General features: G+C 41.6%; 1 protein-coding gene across 4 annotated transcripts in view; it reads left to right on the forward strand.

Moving 5' to 3' along the window:
• Positions 1-21,328, forward strand: part of p115 (General vesicular transport factor p115) — a 76,468-nt gene extending 55,140 nt beyond the window's left edge. Inside the window, exons 16-20 of one of the 4 annotated variants that reach the window (XM_075691531.1) lie at positions 249-373; positions 10,086-10,262; positions 14,917-15,048; positions 16,236-16,250; positions 20,965-21,328. In XM_075691531.1, coding sequence (XP_075547646.1) covers positions 249-373; positions 10,086-10,262; positions 14,917-15,048; positions 16,236-16,250; positions 20,965-21,060 — 545 coding nt within the window. In that variant the 3' untranslated portion in view covers positions 21,061-21,328. The remainder of the gene's footprint in view (positions 1-248; positions 374-10,085; positions 10,263-14,916; positions 15,049-16,235; positions 16,251-20,964) is intronic. The other 3 variants (XM_075691537.1, XM_075691544.1, XM_075691550.1) reach the window with 3 other exon arrangements.
• Positions 21,329-22,006: the final 678 nt, after the last annotated feature.

The following is a 22,006-nucleotide window of genomic DNA, read 5'->3' on the forward strand; positions in this document are numbered from 1 at the left end:
CAACAAGAGTTGTGCAAAGCAGTACAGTTTGCAACAGCTTTCAATTTAACACAGTTTCACTAGATGTTGGCACCAGTGTTACAGCATTTGACTGTGTTCTCGGGATCACACTGTTGTGGTAGTGGTAATGTGTATGTATTTAACTTTAAGGCACTGTTGCAGATCAAACAAGTTGCTAAAATGGCTGTGAAGGTTAATGATGTGAACAAGCTGACCAGGCAGCTCGAGTGTAGGCCTTATTCTTGAAGCATCTTTCACAGTGGCAGCTGGTGGTGGCCAGGGGGACAGCAAGAGTCCCAGCCCTGAGCTGGATCAGACCAAGAGAGAGCTGGAGGACCTTCGGAAACAGCATGAGCAGATATTGCAGGAACTGGTGAGGCTTTTATATCCCTGGTTGTTAATTTGAGATTGGATAGAAGCTGAAAAACTCTCCAGAGGGAACTCTGGCAGTGTGATTGTTCAGCTACCATGGGAATTATGGTTAGTTTATGGATCCAACTGATCTTCATGCTTGTGGCTTCAGATGCTTTTGTGGCTTTGTTTACTACACTTTATCTGCCTTCAGTTGCTTAAATTTCAAAGCAATCTATGCTTTTCTAAATAGAGAAGGCTGTAAGACTCCGTGCACATGTGTATTTACTGCAAACAGGTCTAGTCGATATTCTAATTGACATTAAGAGAGAAAAATGGAGCTGGACAGGTCATGTAATGTGTAGGTTAGATAACCGGTGGACTATCAGGGTTACAGAATGGGTGCCAAGAGAAGCGAAGCACAGTCGAGGACGGCAGAAGACTAGGTGGGGCGATGAAATTAGGAAATTTGCGGGCGCTAGTTGGAATTGGTTGTCACAGAACAGCGGCAATTGAAGATTTTTCGTCCTGCAGTGGACATAAAATATGCTGATAATGATGATGATGAGTCTGCTTGCAAAGTCACAAAGCTGTTGAAGCTAGTATAAAGAAAAAGTTTAGGCAGAATATGCAAATAGCCATCATTCCCGTGAAGGCTGAACTGCCATGCTTGGAGCTCCTATAGACACTAGTGCCACAGTTCTTTCTAGCGATTTTGTTAGGAAACTCAGTGGTGCTTACAAGCTTTAAAGGGTGTTGCATTACAGAATCCGAAAAAAAAAATGGTGAAATGGATAATAATTAAGTGGGTGTTTCTTTTTTTTTTTAAGCTTTTCAACATACATTTAGAAATGTAGAGAACACCGCAAGATGCCAGGGGCAGCTTAGTAGCAATTGTATGCTGGTGTTGTGTAGTTGCTACCTTGGCTTTCTATGCTTAATATGTTCCATGCTACAGTTGAGCCTCGATTTAGCAAAGTCAGTGGGACTCTAGAATTATTTCATTAAATTGAAGGCACTTAAAACAAAACTCATGCAAATATTGCACAAGTGTTTAAGTGTTTCTTATGTCCTTATGCTGTATGTTTTACTTATACTCCGTTTTGAACCTTAGTGCAACGCTGTGGAAGCTATGCAAGAGGTTCGGTCACAAAAATGTATAGCTCCGTGCATTCTGTCAATGCTTCACTGTGCATTCTGTCCACACTTCGCTGTGTGCCAATGGCATTTTCTCGCACGAGCATGCATGTGAGGCTGTCATGATGGCCTGCAAATAAAAAACCAGAAAAGGAAAACAGGAAGCAAAATGATCTAAAACAGTGCATTAGCAGCCGTATACCACAGTTGTTCTAAGGAATAAAAATTTTTTTAGAACAGTTAGGCACAATTGTGGTCAAGAAACATCGAAATATTTCAAAGTGTGAACACAGCCACTCCAAAAAGTCTCTCTAGCCTCCACAATGTTGCACCTGATGTCCGAAACTGAGTATGGAGTCTTATCTCTACTCTTGGTCTCCGACTTCTTAGCCATTGCTACGTGCTTGAAACAAATTTGCCAGGCAAATGTCCAATTATCTTATTTTGATATTCCCAACTTCTGAATAAAAAAAAAAGAATGTATGTACACCCATGAGCAAAAGTATACAGACCACAGGGTCACCGATAAAACAGAATTTCTTTGTAATTAACACATATAAACGGAAACTGAAGAGTGCACTTTTAAATTCGTAATGCCAAGTTTGGACTGCAATCTTTAATTTCAAGTTGGATTCAAAGAGAGGGGAGAAAATTAGTTTTATCGCACAATTCCTGGCTCGTATACTTTTTGTTCACGGGTGTACTTACTGTAGACAGTGAGCTCGTTGAGCATGTCATGTGTCCATCGTGGTAGCAGCAAATCCTTTTAAAAGATCTGTTACCTGAACTGAAACCCTGTATACCGATATTTTTCCACATTTTATCCATATTTCAGAAAAAAATCTTTGTTAAATTGGGCAAGATTAAAGTTCATTTCATTGCTTTGGGTTTTTCAATGGATTAAGATCTGAATATGTGTATCAAAAACACTTCATTAAACCGAAAATTGCATAATATCTGGTTTCATTAAATATAGGTATGACTGTGCTGATGTCACCTCTTGACCCCTCAACCCCATGTACTATGTAGCTATCCCCCGCAGGGGCGTCTGCGTCAGCAAGCGTTTGGTGTGTTGTGACACCACGTACCCGAGCACATGGGGGTCGGACCTTCCCGTGTCTAACCGTGCGCGGCTTAGTCGTTGCTGGGGAAAGGGGATCCGGGGAGTTGAGCCGATGTCGAGTGTTTGGACCTTAAAGGCCCCTCAGCGGAGGCAACACACCTCTTTGGTCTTGGCTTCACGTAGACGGCACGCCTGGACTGACCCACCCGGGGGAAATCAGCAGTTGCCTTTTCCTGTCCCCATCTCTAATCTTCATCTTACTCTCTCACTTTCAACCTTTCCTGTCTCCTACTCACTTCATTTTACTTCTAGCTTTCCAGGCAGCAAGGGTTAACCGTGTGCATCTACCCAGTCTCGGGTACATATATTAGGTTATAGCGGTGTTGTATAGCTGACGTCTAGGTATCTTCTTAACCTCATAGCATCCCCTTGTTGGGCTCCATGGCGAACGGCTGGCACCACTGCCCATAACTCCATGATACTAATTGCTAGCTCTTTCACCCCTCTTCCTGACCACCCTCAGAAACGAGGGCGCACCGACGATGTTTTCACATTTTTTGGCAACAGATTACAAAGCTTCTCCCGATTCCATGTCATCCATTCTGACAAACCTGAAAAGGCTATGAGAATGATTTCACCTTTCCTAATGTCGAAATGTCTCACCGAAGCACTTGGCGCAGGCTACAAGGCATCAAAGATGGCTAGTGGAGATCTCCTTTTAGAACTCCACAATGTGAAACAGCATGAAAGGCTTCCGAAACTAGTTACATTCGGGGAAATCCCAGTGACAATATCCCCGCACCGAACTATGAACACCAGCCGTGGTGTTGTCTCTGATGATGACCTAATGGAGCTGACAGAAGCTGAATTATTAGAAGGCTGGAGCGATCAAAACGTAATCATTGTTGATGTAATAGTTCTGTGGAAACCCGCAAGGTGGTGAGAAGTAATCAATAAAGGGAAAATGAGACATCAACCCAGACGTAGCTAAGTGCTACAAATGCTACAAGTGCTACAAGTCCCTTTGCTTCTGAGTTGTTGATAAATTTGACTTCGCCTGCCATCTGCTAGCCACCTGGTTAGCTCAGATGGTAGAGTGGCTGCCCCAGAAAGGCGGTGGTCCCAGGTTCGAGTCCCAGGTTCGAGTCCCAGATCAGGACGAATTTTTATTCAACTGCGAAGCTTTTCTTTCGAGGAACTCATACGAGTTTCCTTTGTAGCACTTAGCTACGTTTGGGTGGACGTCTCATTTTCCCTTTATTAAGTAATCAATGTTTAGAGAATTCTGATAAGGCACAATGGAAAAGAGATTAAAGCAAAGCATCTGATACTTACCTTTGGTTCAAGTGTGCTCCCTGAGAATACTGAGACAGGATATGTGAAGCTCCGGGTCAGACCATACGTCCCAAACCCCAAGAGATGTTTTTAATGCCAGCGATTTAGCCACAGTTCACAGAACTGCTGAGGCCGCCAAACTTGTGCTAAATGCAGTGCTCATGAGCACTCCTCTCCATCGTGTGAAAACTCCCTCCACTGTGTAAACTGTGATGGGGAGCATGCCGCTTACTCGCGGTCATGCCCATAATGGAAAAAAGAAAAAGAAATTGTGACAATAAAAGTAAAAGAAAACATCTCATTCAAGGAAGCACACAAGCGGGTGTGCTACCTGCCTAAAGTCAGTTTTGCCGAAGTAACGCGTTGGGGGTGCAGTGCCACTACGGCCTCTGGCGGCTGTCTGGCCCGCACACAGTGAGCCGGTGGTGATGCCATCCGTCCCCTTGGTGGCTGCAGCTGGCGCTGCTCCGCCGCCCCAACAGAAGGGACCATCAACCTCTGGGCCAGTGGCCTCAAAGGTCTCGTCTACCGAGACGAGGCCTTCACATCAAATGCAGCGCGCGTGTCCAGTGCCTTCCTTGCAAGAGGCGATGCACACAACAACCAGCCAGACGGCGCCGCCAGCGCCTAAGGAGTGCTCTTGTGATTGCTCCAAAAAAGACAAAACTCGCGTCATGGCACCTGGAAAGGGCCCCTGAGCTAATCTTCGTCTCTTGAACACATAGCACAAAACACATTTATCATAATGGAGACACAAGTACTACAATGGAATGTGAGAGGACTTCTTCATAACCTTGGCGATATTAGAGAACTCTTACACAAACATAATCCAAAGTTGCTGTGTGTTCAAAAGACACATCTGAAACCTACGAACGCAAATTTTCTTCGAAATAAGACCGTGATGAGGCTAACGCCTCTGGCGGTGTAGCAATACTAGCCGACAAGTCTGTAGCTTGCTGACACGTCGCCCTTCAGACGCCCCTTAAGGCAGTGTCAGTTCGGGCCATTCTTTTTAATAAGTTGGTAACTGTATATTCTATTTATATACCCCCGAACCATCATTAAAAAAAAAAAACTTTTATAACTTCATTGATCAGCTTTCCGAGCCTTACATACTCGTGGGAGATTTTAACGCTCATAATACGATGTGGGGAGACTCTCGATGTGATGTGAGAGGTCGACTCATTGAAAATTTTCTTTTAACCTCCGGTGCGTGCCTCTTCAATAAGAAAGAACCAACGTATTATAATCCTCATCATAATTAACACTCGGCAATAGACCTGTCGATTGGCTCTGTTTCTATATTCCCTGATTTATAATGGGGTGTAAATAAAAATCCATTTGAAAATGATCACTTCCCAGTGACACTGAACTTAGTAAACCAAGGTGTCTTCCCTCCGCACTTCCCTCGCTGGAAACTGGCCTCACCTAACTGTGAATGTTTTAAGGAATCCACCTACTTATCACAAGATTTTGCAGATAATTTTAGTGTAGATCACGCTGTTTCATACTTTACCGCTTTTATCATTGACACCGCTGAAAGGTTCATTCCTCAAACAAGTGGCTCTTCATTTAAAAGATGGGTCCTCTGGTAGAATGACGATTGTAGAGAGGCATGGAGGAGACAAAATGAAGTTTGGGGCAAACTACGTAAGTGTCCTACGGCCGAAAATCTAATAGAATTTAAACAGGTTAGATCTCGGGGAAGAAGGACGCGACGACAGGCAATGAAGGCACATTGGCAGAGGTTTCTCTCAGGCATAAATTCGTATACTCAAGAAGCTAAAGTATGGGACAGGCTGAGAAGGCTAACGGGACGAGAAATCCATCCATTGCCCCTAGTGAATGATGAAGCGAACAGCTTGGAAGACCAAGCTGGCGCTCTTGACGAACACTTTCAGCGCATTTCCAGTTCTAACCATTATTTCGAGGTATTCCTAAAACACAAAACAAGTAGTACAACGCAAGGCCATTGACCACAAATGCAGACAGAACGAACCACATAACCTGCCTTTTAACATTGCTGAGTTGAGAGCCTCCTTGACTGCATGTCAGAGCTCTGCACCTGGACCTGACAAGATCACGTACGACATGATTAAACACCTCCCCAGGGATACTCAAATAACGCTACTCGCACTTTTAAACGCTATATGGGCTGCGGGGTACCTCCTCACTGCTTGGAAAGAAAACCTTGTCATTCCATTTCGGAAAAAAGGCAAAGACCCCACTTTAGTAACAAGTTACTGCCCAGTCGCCCTCACAAGTTGTGTTTGTAAACTTCTTTGAAAAAATTATAAACCGTCGCCTTTTACACTTCCTTGAATCAAACAAAATTTTTTATCCATATCAGTGTGGTTTTAGAGAAGGACGATCCACAACCAACCATCTCATGCACATTGAAGCAAACATTCGCCATGCCTTCGTACATAAACAATCCTTCTTTATCCGTATTTCTTGATATGGAAAAGGCGCACAATACAACTTGGCATTGCGGAATCCTGCGCGACCTGGCAGCGCTGGGCATCCACGGCAATATGTTAAACTTTATAGAAAGCTACCTACACAACTGTACATTCTGTGTAAAAATAGGTAATTCACTGTCGCGTACATTCATACAGGACACAGGGGTACCCCATGAGGCGTACTCAGTTGAACGTTTTTTATCGTTCAGATGAACACAGTTCGTACATCATTACCACCAGCTATTTCTTATTCCATCTATGCAGACGACATACAAATACATAGATTTCATATCCTGCATATGAAATCTATGTGAGACAGTCTGTGATCTAACAGTCTGTGAGAGACAGGTACAAGAGTGCTTGAACAAAGTTTCTAAGCGGGCAGACGAAAACGGGTTCAAAGTGAACCCCAACAAAGTTCTTGTGTTCTTTTCACCAGGAAGAAATCGCTTACTGCAGATCCCACTGTCGAAATGTATGGGCAACAAATACCTGTGAACTAAGACCACAAATTTCTAGGTGTTATACTTCAGGTTTACTTCCATTCCACACATAAAATATATTCAAAATATATAAAAACAATGAACTTACTTAAAATCATATCCCACATAACATGGGGCAGCGACAGAAAGTGTTTATTGAATCTTTACAGGAGCCTAATTCAATCACGATTGGAATATGGTACCGTGGTATAGTATCACTCTGCCGCCCCGAGCGTGCTATAGATGCTAGATCCCGTCCACCATCTGGGTATCCATCTCGCCACTGGCACATGTAGAACAAGCCCTGTTGAAAGCCCAAACGTAGAGTCAGATGAGTGGTCACTTCATTTTCAGAGAACATACGTCAGTTTCACCTATTTTCTCAAAGTGCACTCTGATCAGGAACACCCGTTTTCCACAACCGTTAATGACATGACGTGTGCAACACTGTTTCGTAATAGACACTCTATGAGACTACCTTTCTCACTGTGTGTGAAAAAACTTAGCGAAGGAATGGATGTCCCGATTCTTGGAACATTGCCTAATGCCTCCAGCTAAGCTATTACTGCCCTGGGAGTGGCAGGTGATAGAATGTGATGTATCCTTTGTAGAGGTCACAAAGCACGCTCCTGAGCTCGAAATCGCTATGCATTTCCCTGAACTTTAATCAAAGTACTCCTGCTCTGAATTCTACACAGACACGTCAAAATCACATGCTGGCGTATCTTACGCTGCTGTTGGCCCCTCTTTTTCTAAATCTGATGTACCGTATTTATTCGAATCTAGGCCAATAATTTTTTAAAATAATCATATTCCAAACTCTAGCGTCGGCTTAGATTCGAGGATTTTAAAAAATGCGCCAGTTTTTCGTTGAAACTGCTAAATATGGTGCATAGCTAGCGCCATCTAGAAAAGTCAGTATCACACCCACTACTAGCTGTGCCAGTAGCCAACCGTACACAAGCGAGGTCGCCATATTGACCTGTGTCGTGTCGGCCGTATCGGTGTGCGGCGTGGTGTTATCGTGACGGCAACGAGCCGCATCAAACGTGCATCACTATCGCAGCTGGCGGGCTGTGTAGCTGCAGCGTGGGACGTCATCCCAGGTACTTTGATCGTGCGCGCATTTAAAAAGTGCAGCATATCTAATGTGTTTGACAGTACCGAAGATAGTGTACTGTTTGAAGGTGACAGTGACAAGGAACACAGCGACGAGTCTAGCAGCGATGACGACGTTGAATGAGCTCTGCACGTTCAGATTCAATAAATGCTGTTTGCATTTTGTGAACGCTGCCCTTGCTTTTTTTGTTTGACCTACATTCGAGGTAATATATATATATTTTTTTGGCTTCGGACTTTAGGGGGTCTGCTTAGCATCGGGGTCATCCTAGATTCGAGTAAATACGGTACTTAACCCCCTAACAAGTACCTTGACTGCAGAAGCCTATGCAGTACTGTCTGTGGTAAAACATATAAAGAAATAAAAACTTGACAGAGCAGTCACATTCACAGACTCGCTCAGTCTTGTAAAAGCGTTAATGTCTTTACAAAAGCATACAAATCCTGTTTTTATTGAACTTTACTCAATCTTGTGCAACATTTATTTATCTCGTAGACATGTAGTGATATGCTGGGTTCCTGGCCATAGAGGAATCGAAGGTAATGTGCTTGCCGACGAAATCGCCAAATCTATACCATCGCAAGGTATTCGTTCTGCTGCTGTTCCTGCCATAGACATGAAGCCTTTCCTACAAAACAAACTGCGAAGCCACTGGCAATGCTTGTGGGATGCTGAAACGAGCAATAAGCTTCACATGACTAAGCCGAAGTTATGTTTCTGGCCCCCAACTATGAAAATGCGAAGAACAGATGTCCTATTCACTAGACTCAGAATAGGACACACATTTGGCACTCATAACTTTTTCTTGACTGGTAATGAGCCTCCAACCTCTGGTAGATGTGGTGACAAGCTGACCATTCTCCACATCTTCCTGGAGTGTCGGGAAGCCAAAAGAGACGGGAAGAAACATTTTCTTCTTGCGTACTGCTATTGTGTCCCTCTTCATCCAGCTATGTTTTTTGGTGAAGAACCGCTTTTGAAGACCAAAGCAGTCCTCGCTTTCTTGAATGACGTTGTGCTACACGTTATAAGCCCATTAAATTCGTAGCGCATCCTCTAGAAAGAGGATGCGCTACATCCTCTTTCTAGAGGATGCTACTATGATAGTTGTTTTGTATAGCACATGCTTCTAGGCCCTTGTGTTCAAGGGCTCTGGTGAGGCAGTAGTGCTCTAGCCAATTTTAGCATCTCACATATTTTGTATATTGCATCATTCTTTTGCAATGCATTTTGATGCTCATAGTACATGTCATTAGTCATTGGCATAATCTTATTACACATAGATTTTATGCAATCTACAGCAACTATTTTAGGCCCCTTTACAGCCGCATCAAAGCACTTCGCAGAACTCATCTGTCCACTGCGAACTCATTAACACTGGCATGGCACTCTTCGGCCATACCTGGCCCTTGCACCACTAAACATCACACATTCATTCATACTACGTAGCTATGGTATCTTACTCCATGTATCATAATAATGACGTTGTTGCTATGTCCCTCTTGACAGAGCATGCGGGGCAATACGAATAGTTTTCTCCGACACTTATCATAGTTCTACCCTTACATAGTGAACCTCCATTGAGTGGTGTGCTTGCAGCTTTAAAACATAACCTAACCCGATTTTACTGCCTTCACTTGAAGCCAAAAAGTATTCTTTTTAACATATGAAGTCATTTAAGCTTCTCATGGTGCCCCAAAGTAAGCCATCTCATGGCATCTCATGCAATATTATTTATTGAGAAGGTAGATAAACCAAGATTCAGTGATTGTTTTTCTAAGTTGAAGTGCTCAATGTTATCTCAGTATATTACCCTTTTGTACTTTTGTCCCTCCTCCCTTTTTTTTTTGGACAAGTAATTGGACAAACCCTGTCCAATTACCAACCATGCCTCATGCCCTTGTACAAATGTTATCAGTAAGTCTTATTGCTTTGCATTCTCTAAGTGTATCTCAAAGTCGTTATGCTGTACGTTTAACTAGAGCTGTATCTGCACTCTTGGTCTCTGACTTATTCTTTATATATCCCTCTTCTTCTGCAGTCTCATCTGCTTGCAGCATTTGTTTCAAGTATGCAGTTAACACTCTCCTCCTTCATATTCACCTTGGATGTGCCCCTCCCACTTAACATTGCAGGAAACCTTGAAGGCACAAAAGGTGAGCCAGGCATTTGTCACAGAGCCAGCCCATACGCCATCTTCCGAAACAGTTGCTGACCCATCGCTGAAGGCCGAGCTTGATTCTGCCAAGGAGCGAATTGCAGCTCTTGAAGCAGAGGTCTCTTCACTTCGTGAGGCTAGTGAGCTTCTCAAGGTGGGCCTTCCCTTTTATAAGCCTGCTCAATTGAGCATTTGTAGCAGCAGGTTGCTGGTTGTCACTTACACAAATGAGACATTACAGTGTGCTTGTCTCCTCCAGAGGCTAGTGTTGGAGTAGGACCTTATGGGCCAGGATTGCCAGCACAACTCTTGCTGCTCACTGATCTGGTGGCGCTTATGATTCCTATAATATTTTGATGGACTGACAGTGCTCAGCGGTAACCCTCACCTTTGTGCTAAGTAGCTAAGGTGTAACTTTTTGCTGCGGGATACCTAACAACTTTTGAGTGCAAACATGCTATGAAACGGTGCTACCATAAATCATATATAATGACCAGAAGCCATTAGTATGCTTTACTTCCATGTGCTACAGTTATACCAGATGTTTTAATCAGTGTTGATTGTTTCCATGTATTAGAAATATGAGATTCAAGACAAAATTATAATTTCTGTTGGCAAAAATTCATAGCACTGGCAATATCAGAAATTGAACTAATATATATATATATATATATATATATATATATATATATATATATATATTTTTTTTTTTCCAATGAGAATTTGAACTATGTTTTGTGAATTCGTTTTTTTAATTAGCAACTTATTGCATTTGTTGCAGTTGCAGAATTGAAGCCAGTCAATGATTAAGCCATGTTTTTGAGCAGGAATCATGATTAGCAACATTTGTAATATATTCATCCCCAACCTTGTGGTGAAATATACATTGGTGTCTCACATGTCATTTCCCCAAAGCCTTTCTCAAGCACTGCAAGATGGAAATTGAAAACAGTATGGTATTTCATTGCTGATTTTGCAGACAAATACTTTAAAGTTTTTTGGTAGTCTCAAGCTTCCTATTCGAGCGAACGTGCCTTGAACATTGATCGATTTCAGTTCTGCAGATTGATCAGTACATTTAAAGAAAATTTGCTTTTGGTAATTAGTACCACACAATCTTCATTTTATATTGCAACCAGTGGCTAGTAACTGCCAAAATTACGCTATTATATAGAGTTTTATCCCAAAGCCTCAAACACCGGAGATCAGGTTGAATTGTCTGAACTGTCAAGACTGATCAACAAGTGGAAAGTAAGAGGCATGTAGCATTGACTGGGGGGGAACAAGGTTGTACACAAAAATAAAGAGGGAAAGATGAGCAATTTAAATGATACTACATACATAATGGCAGCAGAGGATCTAGCTTAGACTGAACTCTACAGTACCTAAAACAGCCATGGAGCCACAATTAGATGTAATTGCTGAGAAGATAATGAAGTCCCATTTGTGACTAGGAATGCTGTTAGAAGGACTTTGTAAGGTAAAAGCAGCAGGAAATGGAATAACAGTCAGCCTGATAAACTATGGTGGGGATATTGTGCTTGAAAAGATTGAAATCTTTCTTTAGTATATGGGGTGTTTTGTTTTAGCTTTAACAGTTCTTTTTAACAAAAAAACAAAATTTAAACAGACTAGTCCAAAAGAATTTTTAAAAATCACCCGTGACATGTAGCACAATTTTACTTCTTGAGCTAGATTACTCTCAGAAGCATACATTATTTGCAAAAGAAATGAAAGGTAGTATTTGGCTAATTCACAAGTTTTGCTAATTAACTTTTAACCCAATTACCGTACACCACATATTGCAATTTATGAATTGCCACTTAGAACGAATTCAGAGAATAACACCATTTTAGAGATATGTGTTCCCAAAGTTTGCAAGGAAATGCGTTGGTGTTCCAGTAATTTATCAGCTTTTTGTGCACATAAAGGCATTTTGTTAAAAAGGTTAAAAAGGTAAGTGGACCAGCAGTGCATCTTTACAGCAAGTTTGACTGCACTTATCTGAAAACTGTTGCTAGTTTCAAAATTTGTTCCAAGTGGATGTGCCTTGTGAAATCACTGGCTTCAATTCATGAACTGCAGTATGTACACTAAAGTAATTAGTTGAAAAGCTAATTAGTGAGATTTCGTTCATTGTCAATTATGCATATTGATTTCCAGTCTAAGTAATGTATGTCTCTTCTGAATATTCCAGCTCAACAAATACATTTGTGCTTCATGCCACAGGCGATTTAAAAAATGTTTTGCTAACATTGAACTAAAACACCCGGTATAATGCCTCATTTCTTCAAATGTAACAGAGGCTTAGAAGAATGCGAAAAGGGTATGAATCCATAAGAAAGAAGACATTGAAAGATTGAATGAATATAGGGCCATAGTTTGCTTTTAGTACTATACGAGGTATCTATTAGAGTGATTCCAAATAGAATCAGATTAACACTTTAGTCAGCCCAAAGAACAAGCTGGCTTTGGAAATTCAACTACGGATCAAATGCATCTCATGAGCCAAGTATAATTAAATAGTCTCTGGAACATAACCAACAACCCTATATAGCCTTCATACATTGCAAAATCATTGAGGCATTGCATAGTAAACATATAGAGCAGGCATACTTCAATATTTGAATATCTACCGAGGTTTCATAGCAACTGTAATCCTTCTCAAGTTAAAAAGGGTGTGAAGCAGGAACACTACGCAATTTCTCATTGCTATTTACTGAATACTTGCAAGCACTCAAGGTAGCAGGTTGGAAAGGATTAGGTATAAAGAACATGGGGTATATCTCTACAACCTGCTGTTTGCAATTGATATTGTCCTGTTCAGTAGTAAGGCTGATGACGTGCAACAAAGGGTTGTGGATTTGAACTAGCAATGTGTACGAGTAAGTTTCAATATTAATATGCAAAAGACTAAGGTAGTGTTAAGTAGCCTGACAAGGCAACAATAGTTTGATTGGTAGTCATCCTCGTGAAACTGTGACAGGGGACTCTGCATGAAATTTACTAGTCAATAAAAATGAGTTGGAGCACATACGGCAAACGCTGAAGGTAGCTTGACGATATCTTTAACAAGAAAATTATGTAATCGATGGATTCTACCTGTGCTAACATATGGGGCTGAAATTCAGAAGATAACAAATTTGAACCCACCAAGGTGACATTGTGCTGCTAAGCCTGAGGGTGCGAGATCAAATCCTGACCGTTGCGTTATTCAATGTGAGCGAAATGCAAAACTGCTCATGTAGTGTGCATTTGGTACATGTTAAAGAGCCCCAGGTGGTCAAAATTAATCCCAAGTCCCCCACTACGTCATGCCTCATAATCATATTGTGGTTTTAGCACATAAAATCCCTGAATTTAAAGAAACTTAAGTGGAAGCTAAGGACTATTCAGTGACCAATGGAAGAGGAAATAATAGGTGTAAAATTAGAGACAAAGGCACCAGTATGGATGAGGGAGTAAACACGGGTAAGTGATATTGTATGGATTCATATTAAAAGGAAGGGCAGGTCATGTAATGCATATAGAACAGGTAACTTTTGCTCTATTAAAGTGAGAGATTGGGTGCCCAGAAAAAGGAAGTGCAGTTGAGGAGGGCGTAGGATTAGGTAATGTGAATGTGATAAGATTAGGAAAATTGCAACCATATATAGGACAGAGGTGGCTGATTCAAGATAGCGGTAATTGGAGACAGCTGGGAGAGGCCTTCAGCCTGCAGTGGACATGAAGCAGGCTGATGATGGTTATCTTAATGCGTCTATTCCGATCCTCTACAGTTTATCAGAAAAGACAAACCCACAAGGTGCATAAATGTTTCTGAATTCTCTAGTGTGATGTCATGGAACATCTTTACTAGAGAGCTCTGAAGGGTGGACATAAGAGTTTTTCCTCTCCAGAACTTTTGAGCAGTATGGATGCAGTGAGAGTGTAACTAGACGTCTTGCACTCAGCTGCAGTTGCATGCAATAGCTTCATCTCTTTTAAGAAAAGCCTTATTTAGTGTCCGACAATATCTATTTGGCATCCTATTTTTGCAAGCCTAAGGAGTTTGTTATACCAAAATGTGTTTGAATTTATAATTTTTTTTATAACAAATGTGTACTGCACCATCACAAATTTCAGAAATTTTTGCAATTGGACTGTTGGCAAAATTTCAGAAAGTCACATTACAGCTTCCCAACCCTGCCTAACTTCACCATAACAATGTAGCCTGTTTTTGAGGTAGAACTTGGGTAAATGCAGTTTGGCGTCTTCTAGTATCTGGTTTCTCGCTACAGGCACCTAGCTGTACCACACTGAAAGAGGTGAAGGAACTCACCAGCATCCTTGTGGTGGAGGTTTCACTGAATAAATGCAGCAATGACAAGCTTGTGCGTGGCAGTTACATGTGGGGAACACTTGTGCAGCTGTCTCATGCGATAAGCAGCCCGCACTTCACCAAAGCTTTACTTTAGCTTAAGCTGACTTGATGGCAAAGGGCCTATAGGCCTTTCCAACAAGAGCTCCCTGGGCTTCTTCAACGCATAGACTTGGCGCTCTTTGGCCAAAGATGCCCTTGCATCATTAAAACCCATCAATTAATTCTTCAACACAGTGCCCTCTCTACTGTTATGAGCCCATGTGAGAACCTGCTCAAAAGCATTGGGACAGAAGCAGAATGTGTACTTTGTACCCACATGCAACAATCCAGAGAGAGGTGTCATCTTATTCCAATGGAAAGATCTATAGAGATGTGCAAGCTTTTGCCGTGGTATGTTGGTGTGTGGGCACAACGTCTAATTAATTTGTGTATTTGTGACCTGCAGAAAGAGAAGGAGTCATCAGAGGAAGAGCTACAGACTCTGCGGAAAGAGCAAGAAGATCTTCTTGTGATGCTCACGGAGCAGGACACAAAAATCTTCAAGCTCAAATCCAAGTTCAAAGAGCTTGGGGTAGAGGTACACTGGACTCTTCCTACATAGATTGCTATAATGACATGGAACTTGATGCATAAACCTCACTTCAAGACTTCTGCTTTGCACGTTCTTCTGCATTCTGCCTCTGTTGCAACTAACTGTTTGTTTGTTCCTTGTTTTCACCCCTGCCAAATATACTGCTTCCTTTGTCTTGTGTCGTGTGTTGGTGGCATGGTGCTGGTGCTGTGGCAGAACCTTGGTTATGTGCCCCACATTTATGCAACAACTCACACAGCAATATTGTGCGTGGTGCAAAAACACACAGGAACCACCAAGTACTTGACAGTTAAGGGTGGGTGTAGGCTGTAATGTGCTAAAAATGGCAAAAACATTTCCTGGCTCAGTGTGGCTGCAATAGTGTTATTTTTTTTTCTTACCTTTAATCAAATTGTGTCGCATATTTAGTAGAGAGACAGAATGGGGAGTGAGAGGTTTGTGTATGTTTCTGGCTTTACAGGTACTAATTGTGCGACTGAAGAATGCACCATCAATGTTCAATGTGCTCTTTATCAGTGTCAATGTGCCAGCAGTAAAGCTTCTGTTGTGCAAAGTAATAATAAAAGGGACTAAAATGGGCGCTCGTGAAATGTTGAGATTTTTTTTCGTTGTGGCACGTACTGTCCTCAGTTGTATAAAAATTAAGTAGAGCAACTGATAGGACATATTAGGTTATTTTGGACCCTCCCCCACTTTATTTTAGTTAAATTCCATAGCCATTGTGTCACAGTTGTATAATTGCATTTTTTATAATATTTTTGCATATTCGTTTTGAAGTTGTACACAGTATTTACTATATTTAGTAGTAACTGGGCTCTACGCCACGACTTCAAGACATTTCTTCTTTTGCTTGTTTTCCTTGGCATGCCATCTTTTGTTTCGAAACATCCTTTGCTACAGAATCTTCACTTAAGCGCCATTTTTAAGCCAAGGATAGGCATACTGTCACTTCTAAGCATTGCCTTTATTGCCTTTATTGGGTATGCGAGCTTGCCTTCTAGCAACACCTTAAGTGGCATGGAATGCTTAGATGCTTGTGCATTTTACTTCTTGGTTGCTGCATTCATTCTGTTTGTCAAATCGGGACACCATTGCAGATTTCTGAACAGCACACTACATTTACTGTCTCATTTTTCAATGACCCTTTGTTTCCTGCTTTTTGAAACTTTCAGGCAGAACCAGATGCGGTGAGTGTTGTGCCTGTTTAACAAGATGGTAACAGTGGTGAAGGGAAGGCATGATGAAGGGAAGCATGTGGTGCAGTGATCTTTTATTTTCTCTTGGACAAGAGGGTGGCAGCAAAAGAATGTCTTAAAAGCTACCATGCTCCTGCAAAAGTGTAGTGGTGCAATACTTTTTATGTTTAGCAGACTTTGTACTAGTACAGTTCTCTTACCAAAGCACCATTATTGTAGTACACACATATTTGTGGAGGATTTGTATAAGATGGTGTAGCAACGAAGCCGCCTTTTTTCTGTTTTCAGTTCGTTTGCCCCTTTTTTGTGTGGGAAAGCTGCAACATAAAGCCTTGTCATAACCATGGCTTGATGAGTGCTGCTACCCGTCGTGTGTGTTTGTTAAGCCGTAGTATCTCACCTGAGACTTCACTCATGAATTCCTATGGAATGGCTGTGCTATAGTCCAGTTTGCAATAAGGTGCAGTGAAAGACCTTAACGAATCTATGTGTGCTTTGACTGGTTCGTAGTACCTGCTCCCTGTGTTTGCTGTCGCTTAAAAGGAACTTTTTGCTAAATTTAGTAAGGCATGTTGCAAAGAACGCATCTGGTGCAATTTCTAACTGGAGCTGGCAACTCTTTCCTTACCAAGCATAAAAAATCAACCAATTCAATCCACAGCCTTGCGTGCTGTGTTACATTGGTATTAGTGCTGTTCAACAAGCGTAGCCATGTAATATGCAGCTTGAATTGTATATTGTCAGTATGGGTTGCATTGTTTTGTTGCTGATTGAGAAACCTTAAGAACTAAAGCTTCAGCTAGGAGCAATACAAATTAAGCTTGTTATAACAAAGTTAAAGGAGCAGTAAAATTTGTTACAAACACTTTTATTTGTAACCATTAACCACTGCAACAGCAAACACTAAACCATAGTCGCACTATTTAAATATGGTAAGTTGCCATTACCAATGCCTGTTCATTGCTTATTGACTGTGTGTGCAATGAACTGTTTATCTGTGCTTGGAGCAAAAGGCAAAAGCAAAAGAAAATTACTGTTGCATCATAAGAGCAAAAATAATCATTAGCTGTGTTGTTTATTGTGTAGAAGCTTGTTACAAAAGATCCATGGTGGTTTCTTAGTTACCTATTAGGCAGACAAGAACATTCTCTGTTGTAGCCAGTTTGTTGAAATTGTGACTTCCATTTTCATGTGAACCAAGCTAGTGCAGGAGTTGACTGATGGCTTATGCCTCCAATCACATTGGCATGATAAGACATGCATGCACTTAGCATTTTGTAGCCTTTGGCACTTTCATCATCACACACTTCAAGTGTTCTAGTGAAAATATTGTTTTTCATCCTGTATTGCCGTCGCCATGTCCCCTACATTCCCTCATCATGTGGTAGTAGCACCATAAGACATTGGTGAAAGCTCCACCATCAGGCAGGACAAGGTGCACAGCGACCGTCGCGGTGTGGCAACCAATGCAAGTAGCACATTATGTGCAATAACTGGTGCTTTGCATAGAACAGGAATGCTGATTTTGTGCCAGGTGCACTGCAGTGTGCTATGACAGATTGATGGATTTGTGGCACTTTGCCTGATGTTGCAGAACTTTAAAGGGCCCTCACGAGATAAACAATGTGCATAGATCCCACATTAACAATTGTTTCTGCAAAGCTTTACACTGATGTACGGCTTGATGAAAGCAGCTGAAAATTCTAATGAAAGCCTGTGTGCTGCTTCTCGGAGGAGCCACTCTTCCCACCAGCAGAGATGCCACAGCTATCGTCTGCGTGTCACGTATACAACCAGTAGCTTACAAATAGCCAGCATGAATGTGAAAAGTCTGAGATTCTCATGATAGTAGAGCACGGGAAACCACCACTGGAAATGCGCTGCCCAGCAAGAAAAGAGAGAGAGAGAGAAAAAAAAGAAAAAGTAAAAGTCGCGAAGTAAATGTCTTGCAAGTCCTTAGCTCCTGCATAGAAGGCAGGGGAGTAATGCCACCCACGGCCATTGGTTGTAGGAGAGAGCCTCTGCTGCGAGAAAGGTAGCTTGTCTCCTCATGATAAGTCCTCATAACATTTCCTTTGACTTTGATCTTTGATATTACTAAACTGTGCTTAGAAATTATTGAGCATTCTTTGGTTGGAACTCTTTGTGCAACTAAAATTTCCATTGGGACTACAATGTGCCCTTTAAAATACATTGCCCATGAAGGTGCTAACATGATATTAATGTGAATGCACAGGTTTTTTTTTTTTCACTGCATCAGAATTGCTTACCTGCATGAACCATTTTGTTTGTTAGACATACCAGATGCATCATCCATCAGTTCTCCAGTCATGCGAAAGTATGTGCATGTTTTCTATGCGAGGGCCATTGCATAAAGCATTACAAATGTAGAGCAAATGGAACAGAAGGCTCTGCTACAAGGAGATTGAAAGTGCAGTTCATTCTCTCAGTACTACTATACTACTACACATCATGTGTAGTAGTATAGTAGTACTGTCATAGTAATTGGTGCCATGTGACATTCGATAATTGTCATAGTGGCTAGCTTCTTTGCCCACCAAAAGTCAGCTTTTCTAATATTTTTTTTTTTATGCTTGGCTTACCTAAACTAGTTACAGCATGGGCATGGTGCAAGACTCAGTACACTTAAGTTAAAGCCTTAAATGATTCTTCTTATTGATGCCTTATTCAGCTTTTGTTCCATGCTTTTCAAATATGTGATGGATTATTTCTGCAGTGCCTCTTTAAAAGATGAACGCTTAAAAAGGCTCACCCAAGGCCAAAAATTTTTTTGAAGCAAAAAAAAAAATCATTTTTTTTTCTATAACCACAAAGAAGCGGCACTTCTTTCCCGTGGTAAGGAAAGAGTTAACACATGCATTTGTTATAGATGAAACAGTTGGTGCATCATGCTGTGTTAAGAATGTAGTGGAGTAAAAGTGTAGCTAATGGATATAAAATGCCTTGAAAATGTTTACTTGCAGTTGTGTGCTGCTTAGAAAAATGTCTTCATTAGAGTCCCCTTTCTCAAACCATGCTTGGCATCTCTACCACACTTGACAATTGTCTTATGCTTGGCATGCTAACAAAGGCAAGCACATTATTCCTTAAAGGGGCCCTTAACCACCAGTTGAGCTTGGTGAGCAAAACATTTCGCAAGTATAGAGCACAGAGCAGTGAACACCTTGGCCAAGTTCTGTAGTTGTATGCAGAGTGTGGACTGCGTATGTGAAACATAAAAGATAGCTTCTGCCCCTCTAATCAAACAGAGGGCTCTTGCTTACCGCTTACAGAGCTACTGGCTGCCAGCCAGCCAGCTGAGATGGGATAGACAGCAGTCACTGACTGACCCATCATTTTGACCATGAATACCTGTGCACACAATCTTGCACATGTGTGTGCCCTTTCATATATATTGAGAGCCACTGAGAAAGGTGAAAATGGCAGTTAATGCATCCCATCCATCAAATCACTGTTCCTTTGTTGCCCTCAGGCAGCTTTGTAATATAGCCATCTCAAAATACACTTGCGGATTTTCAGTGATGGGCGAGTCCCAGGCGTGACCTCTGATTGAATTAGTATTGGTAGCAGCCATAATTCGGCATAGACACCGTCTATGTTACAATTGGTGTTGCTTGCAGTGGCATGATGAAAAAATGAAAATTTCAAAGGTAGGCACTACAGGTGGAGCATTGCTACCAGTGACACCCCACTGAGGAATATGGATGAGTTGAGGGTGAATGGAGGAAGTAAACATTCAATTCTTAATATCTATGTTCACATCATGTTCTTTTCAAACACATAAGCAAGAAAACAACACGACACCCGAGCGCAATAACTCTTGCCAATTTTAATTATGTCTAACCAACTAGCCCACTGCAGAATTTTATGTATTCCTTGAAAGGCATTGCACTCATTTCACTGTGCCCAATTTTGGGAAAATGGTGCTCCAGGGCCTCTTAAAAGCAAAAGGATGTTTTTATTTAGGGCTCACTGCTTTGCATGTTTTTGCACACTGTGCGCAGGGACCTGCTTGGCCTCTTTAGTTCGCATCATCTGTTTGCCTGCATAACCCAAAATTTGTGGATAATTACTGTGCTGTTGATAGTGATCATGCTCCTTTCTAGACACTTAATATTGTCTTTTTTTTTATGAACACATTAAGACAATAATAATGTAGAAGAAAACACAGTGCGACAAAGCAGTTTATTTACTAGCATAGCTAGCGTGAGTGGCGTATCAACATAAACCCGCTGCAGTAGCCTAGTGGCTATGGTGCTGAGCTTGAGCTCTCGGGTTCGATCATGGTCATGATAGCCACATTCAGATGGGGGTGGAATGCAAAAAATGCTTGTGTGGACATTAAAGAACCCCATGTGGCCAGAATTAATCCGAAGCACCCCTACTATGGTTGGCCTCACAATCAGGTCATAGTTTTGGCACATAAAACCCCAAACTTAATATGAGCCTACTTTCTTAGCTACATTGCCATACCTGAAAAATTGACATGGAAGGTGATGGCGATAAAAACTGCAGATTATGTTTTGGTTTTGTTTAAGGTTGCGTTAAGTTTAATGCACCTAAGTCTAGATAATGATCTGGAAATTGAGGTAAGTAAAAAGGTTTTGCTTTTTGTGCCTGAATGCACAAAAGCAATCTTCAGAGCACTCTTGCACTTGTCCAATTTTGCGTGCAACCTTTGCAGGTTCCCGATCTTGGTGAAAGTGACGACGATTTGGGCAGCGACCTTGGCGACACAGAGGACCTTGTTGTGGTTGGCGAGCCAAATGAGGAAGTGTGACTACACCAGTAATGGCACTGAGAGTTGCATAGACTGTAAACAAAACAGCTGTTGCTTGTACAAAATTGCTTTATTTACATGTTTTTTTTTTCTTCAGTGGAAAAGGGTGGAAGGTGGGGCTACTGTGAGGAAATAGATACACATTATAATTAGCTTTTTCCACATTGCGCAAGACTGACCTACTGCTGCATCAAATGCTTGTGGTGATGGCCCTGAGCTACGAGCAACAAGGTCTTCTTGGTGAATAAAGAAATGTTTGTACATGTTGCATTGGTTTCAAACTGTTCGTACATGAAACGCAAATTTTGCTGCAAGTGTACGGCATTATCGTTTGGCTGGTGACAACAAATTGCAGCAGTGTTTGAGCAGACTGCTACATTTGAAGGTAGCTTCAAAAATATAAACAACTCGAGCATACTTTAACAATGCTCGAGTATTATTGTAGCACAGAACATATCTGAGCACTCGTTTGAACTCCTTGAATTGCAGAAATCAAGTATAATCTTGGTGTCTTGAGGAGCTCGCTATGATTGAAGCAGCCTTGCCAAGTGTGCTGGAGCATTTACTTCAACTATGTTCTGCCAGCTTTCTCTTGCAGCCATGCAAGTGCTATTCTCCTACAACTCCAGGAACAGCTAAAAAACAATTGTTCGGTTCATTACAGCAAATACTCCTACAATCACAGCAACTTGGGCATTCTGGGAGCAAAAGTAGCTGGTAAGACAAGAGACTATAAAGAGGAAGTGTACAAAGAAAATAGCTGCATCCAGTAAATTATTGAGATTACAGTAGACCCTTTCGTATTCAACTTGCTGTCTCAGTTTCTCTCTCTCTCCCAGATTCCCACCCACGCGACTGCTTAGCGGCTGTGGTGTTTGGCTGCTAAACACGAGGTTGCAGGACCGAATGCCGGCCATGGCGGCCGCATTTCGATGGGGGCAAAATG

The sequence above is a fragment of the Dermacentor variabilis genome, chromosome 1 (assembly GCF_050947875.1).
Source record: "Dermacentor variabilis isolate Ectoservices chromosome 1, ASM5094787v1, whole genome shotgun sequence".
Lineage (NCBI taxonomy): Eukaryota > Metazoa > Arthropoda > Arachnida > Ixodida > Ixodidae > Dermacentor > Dermacentor variabilis.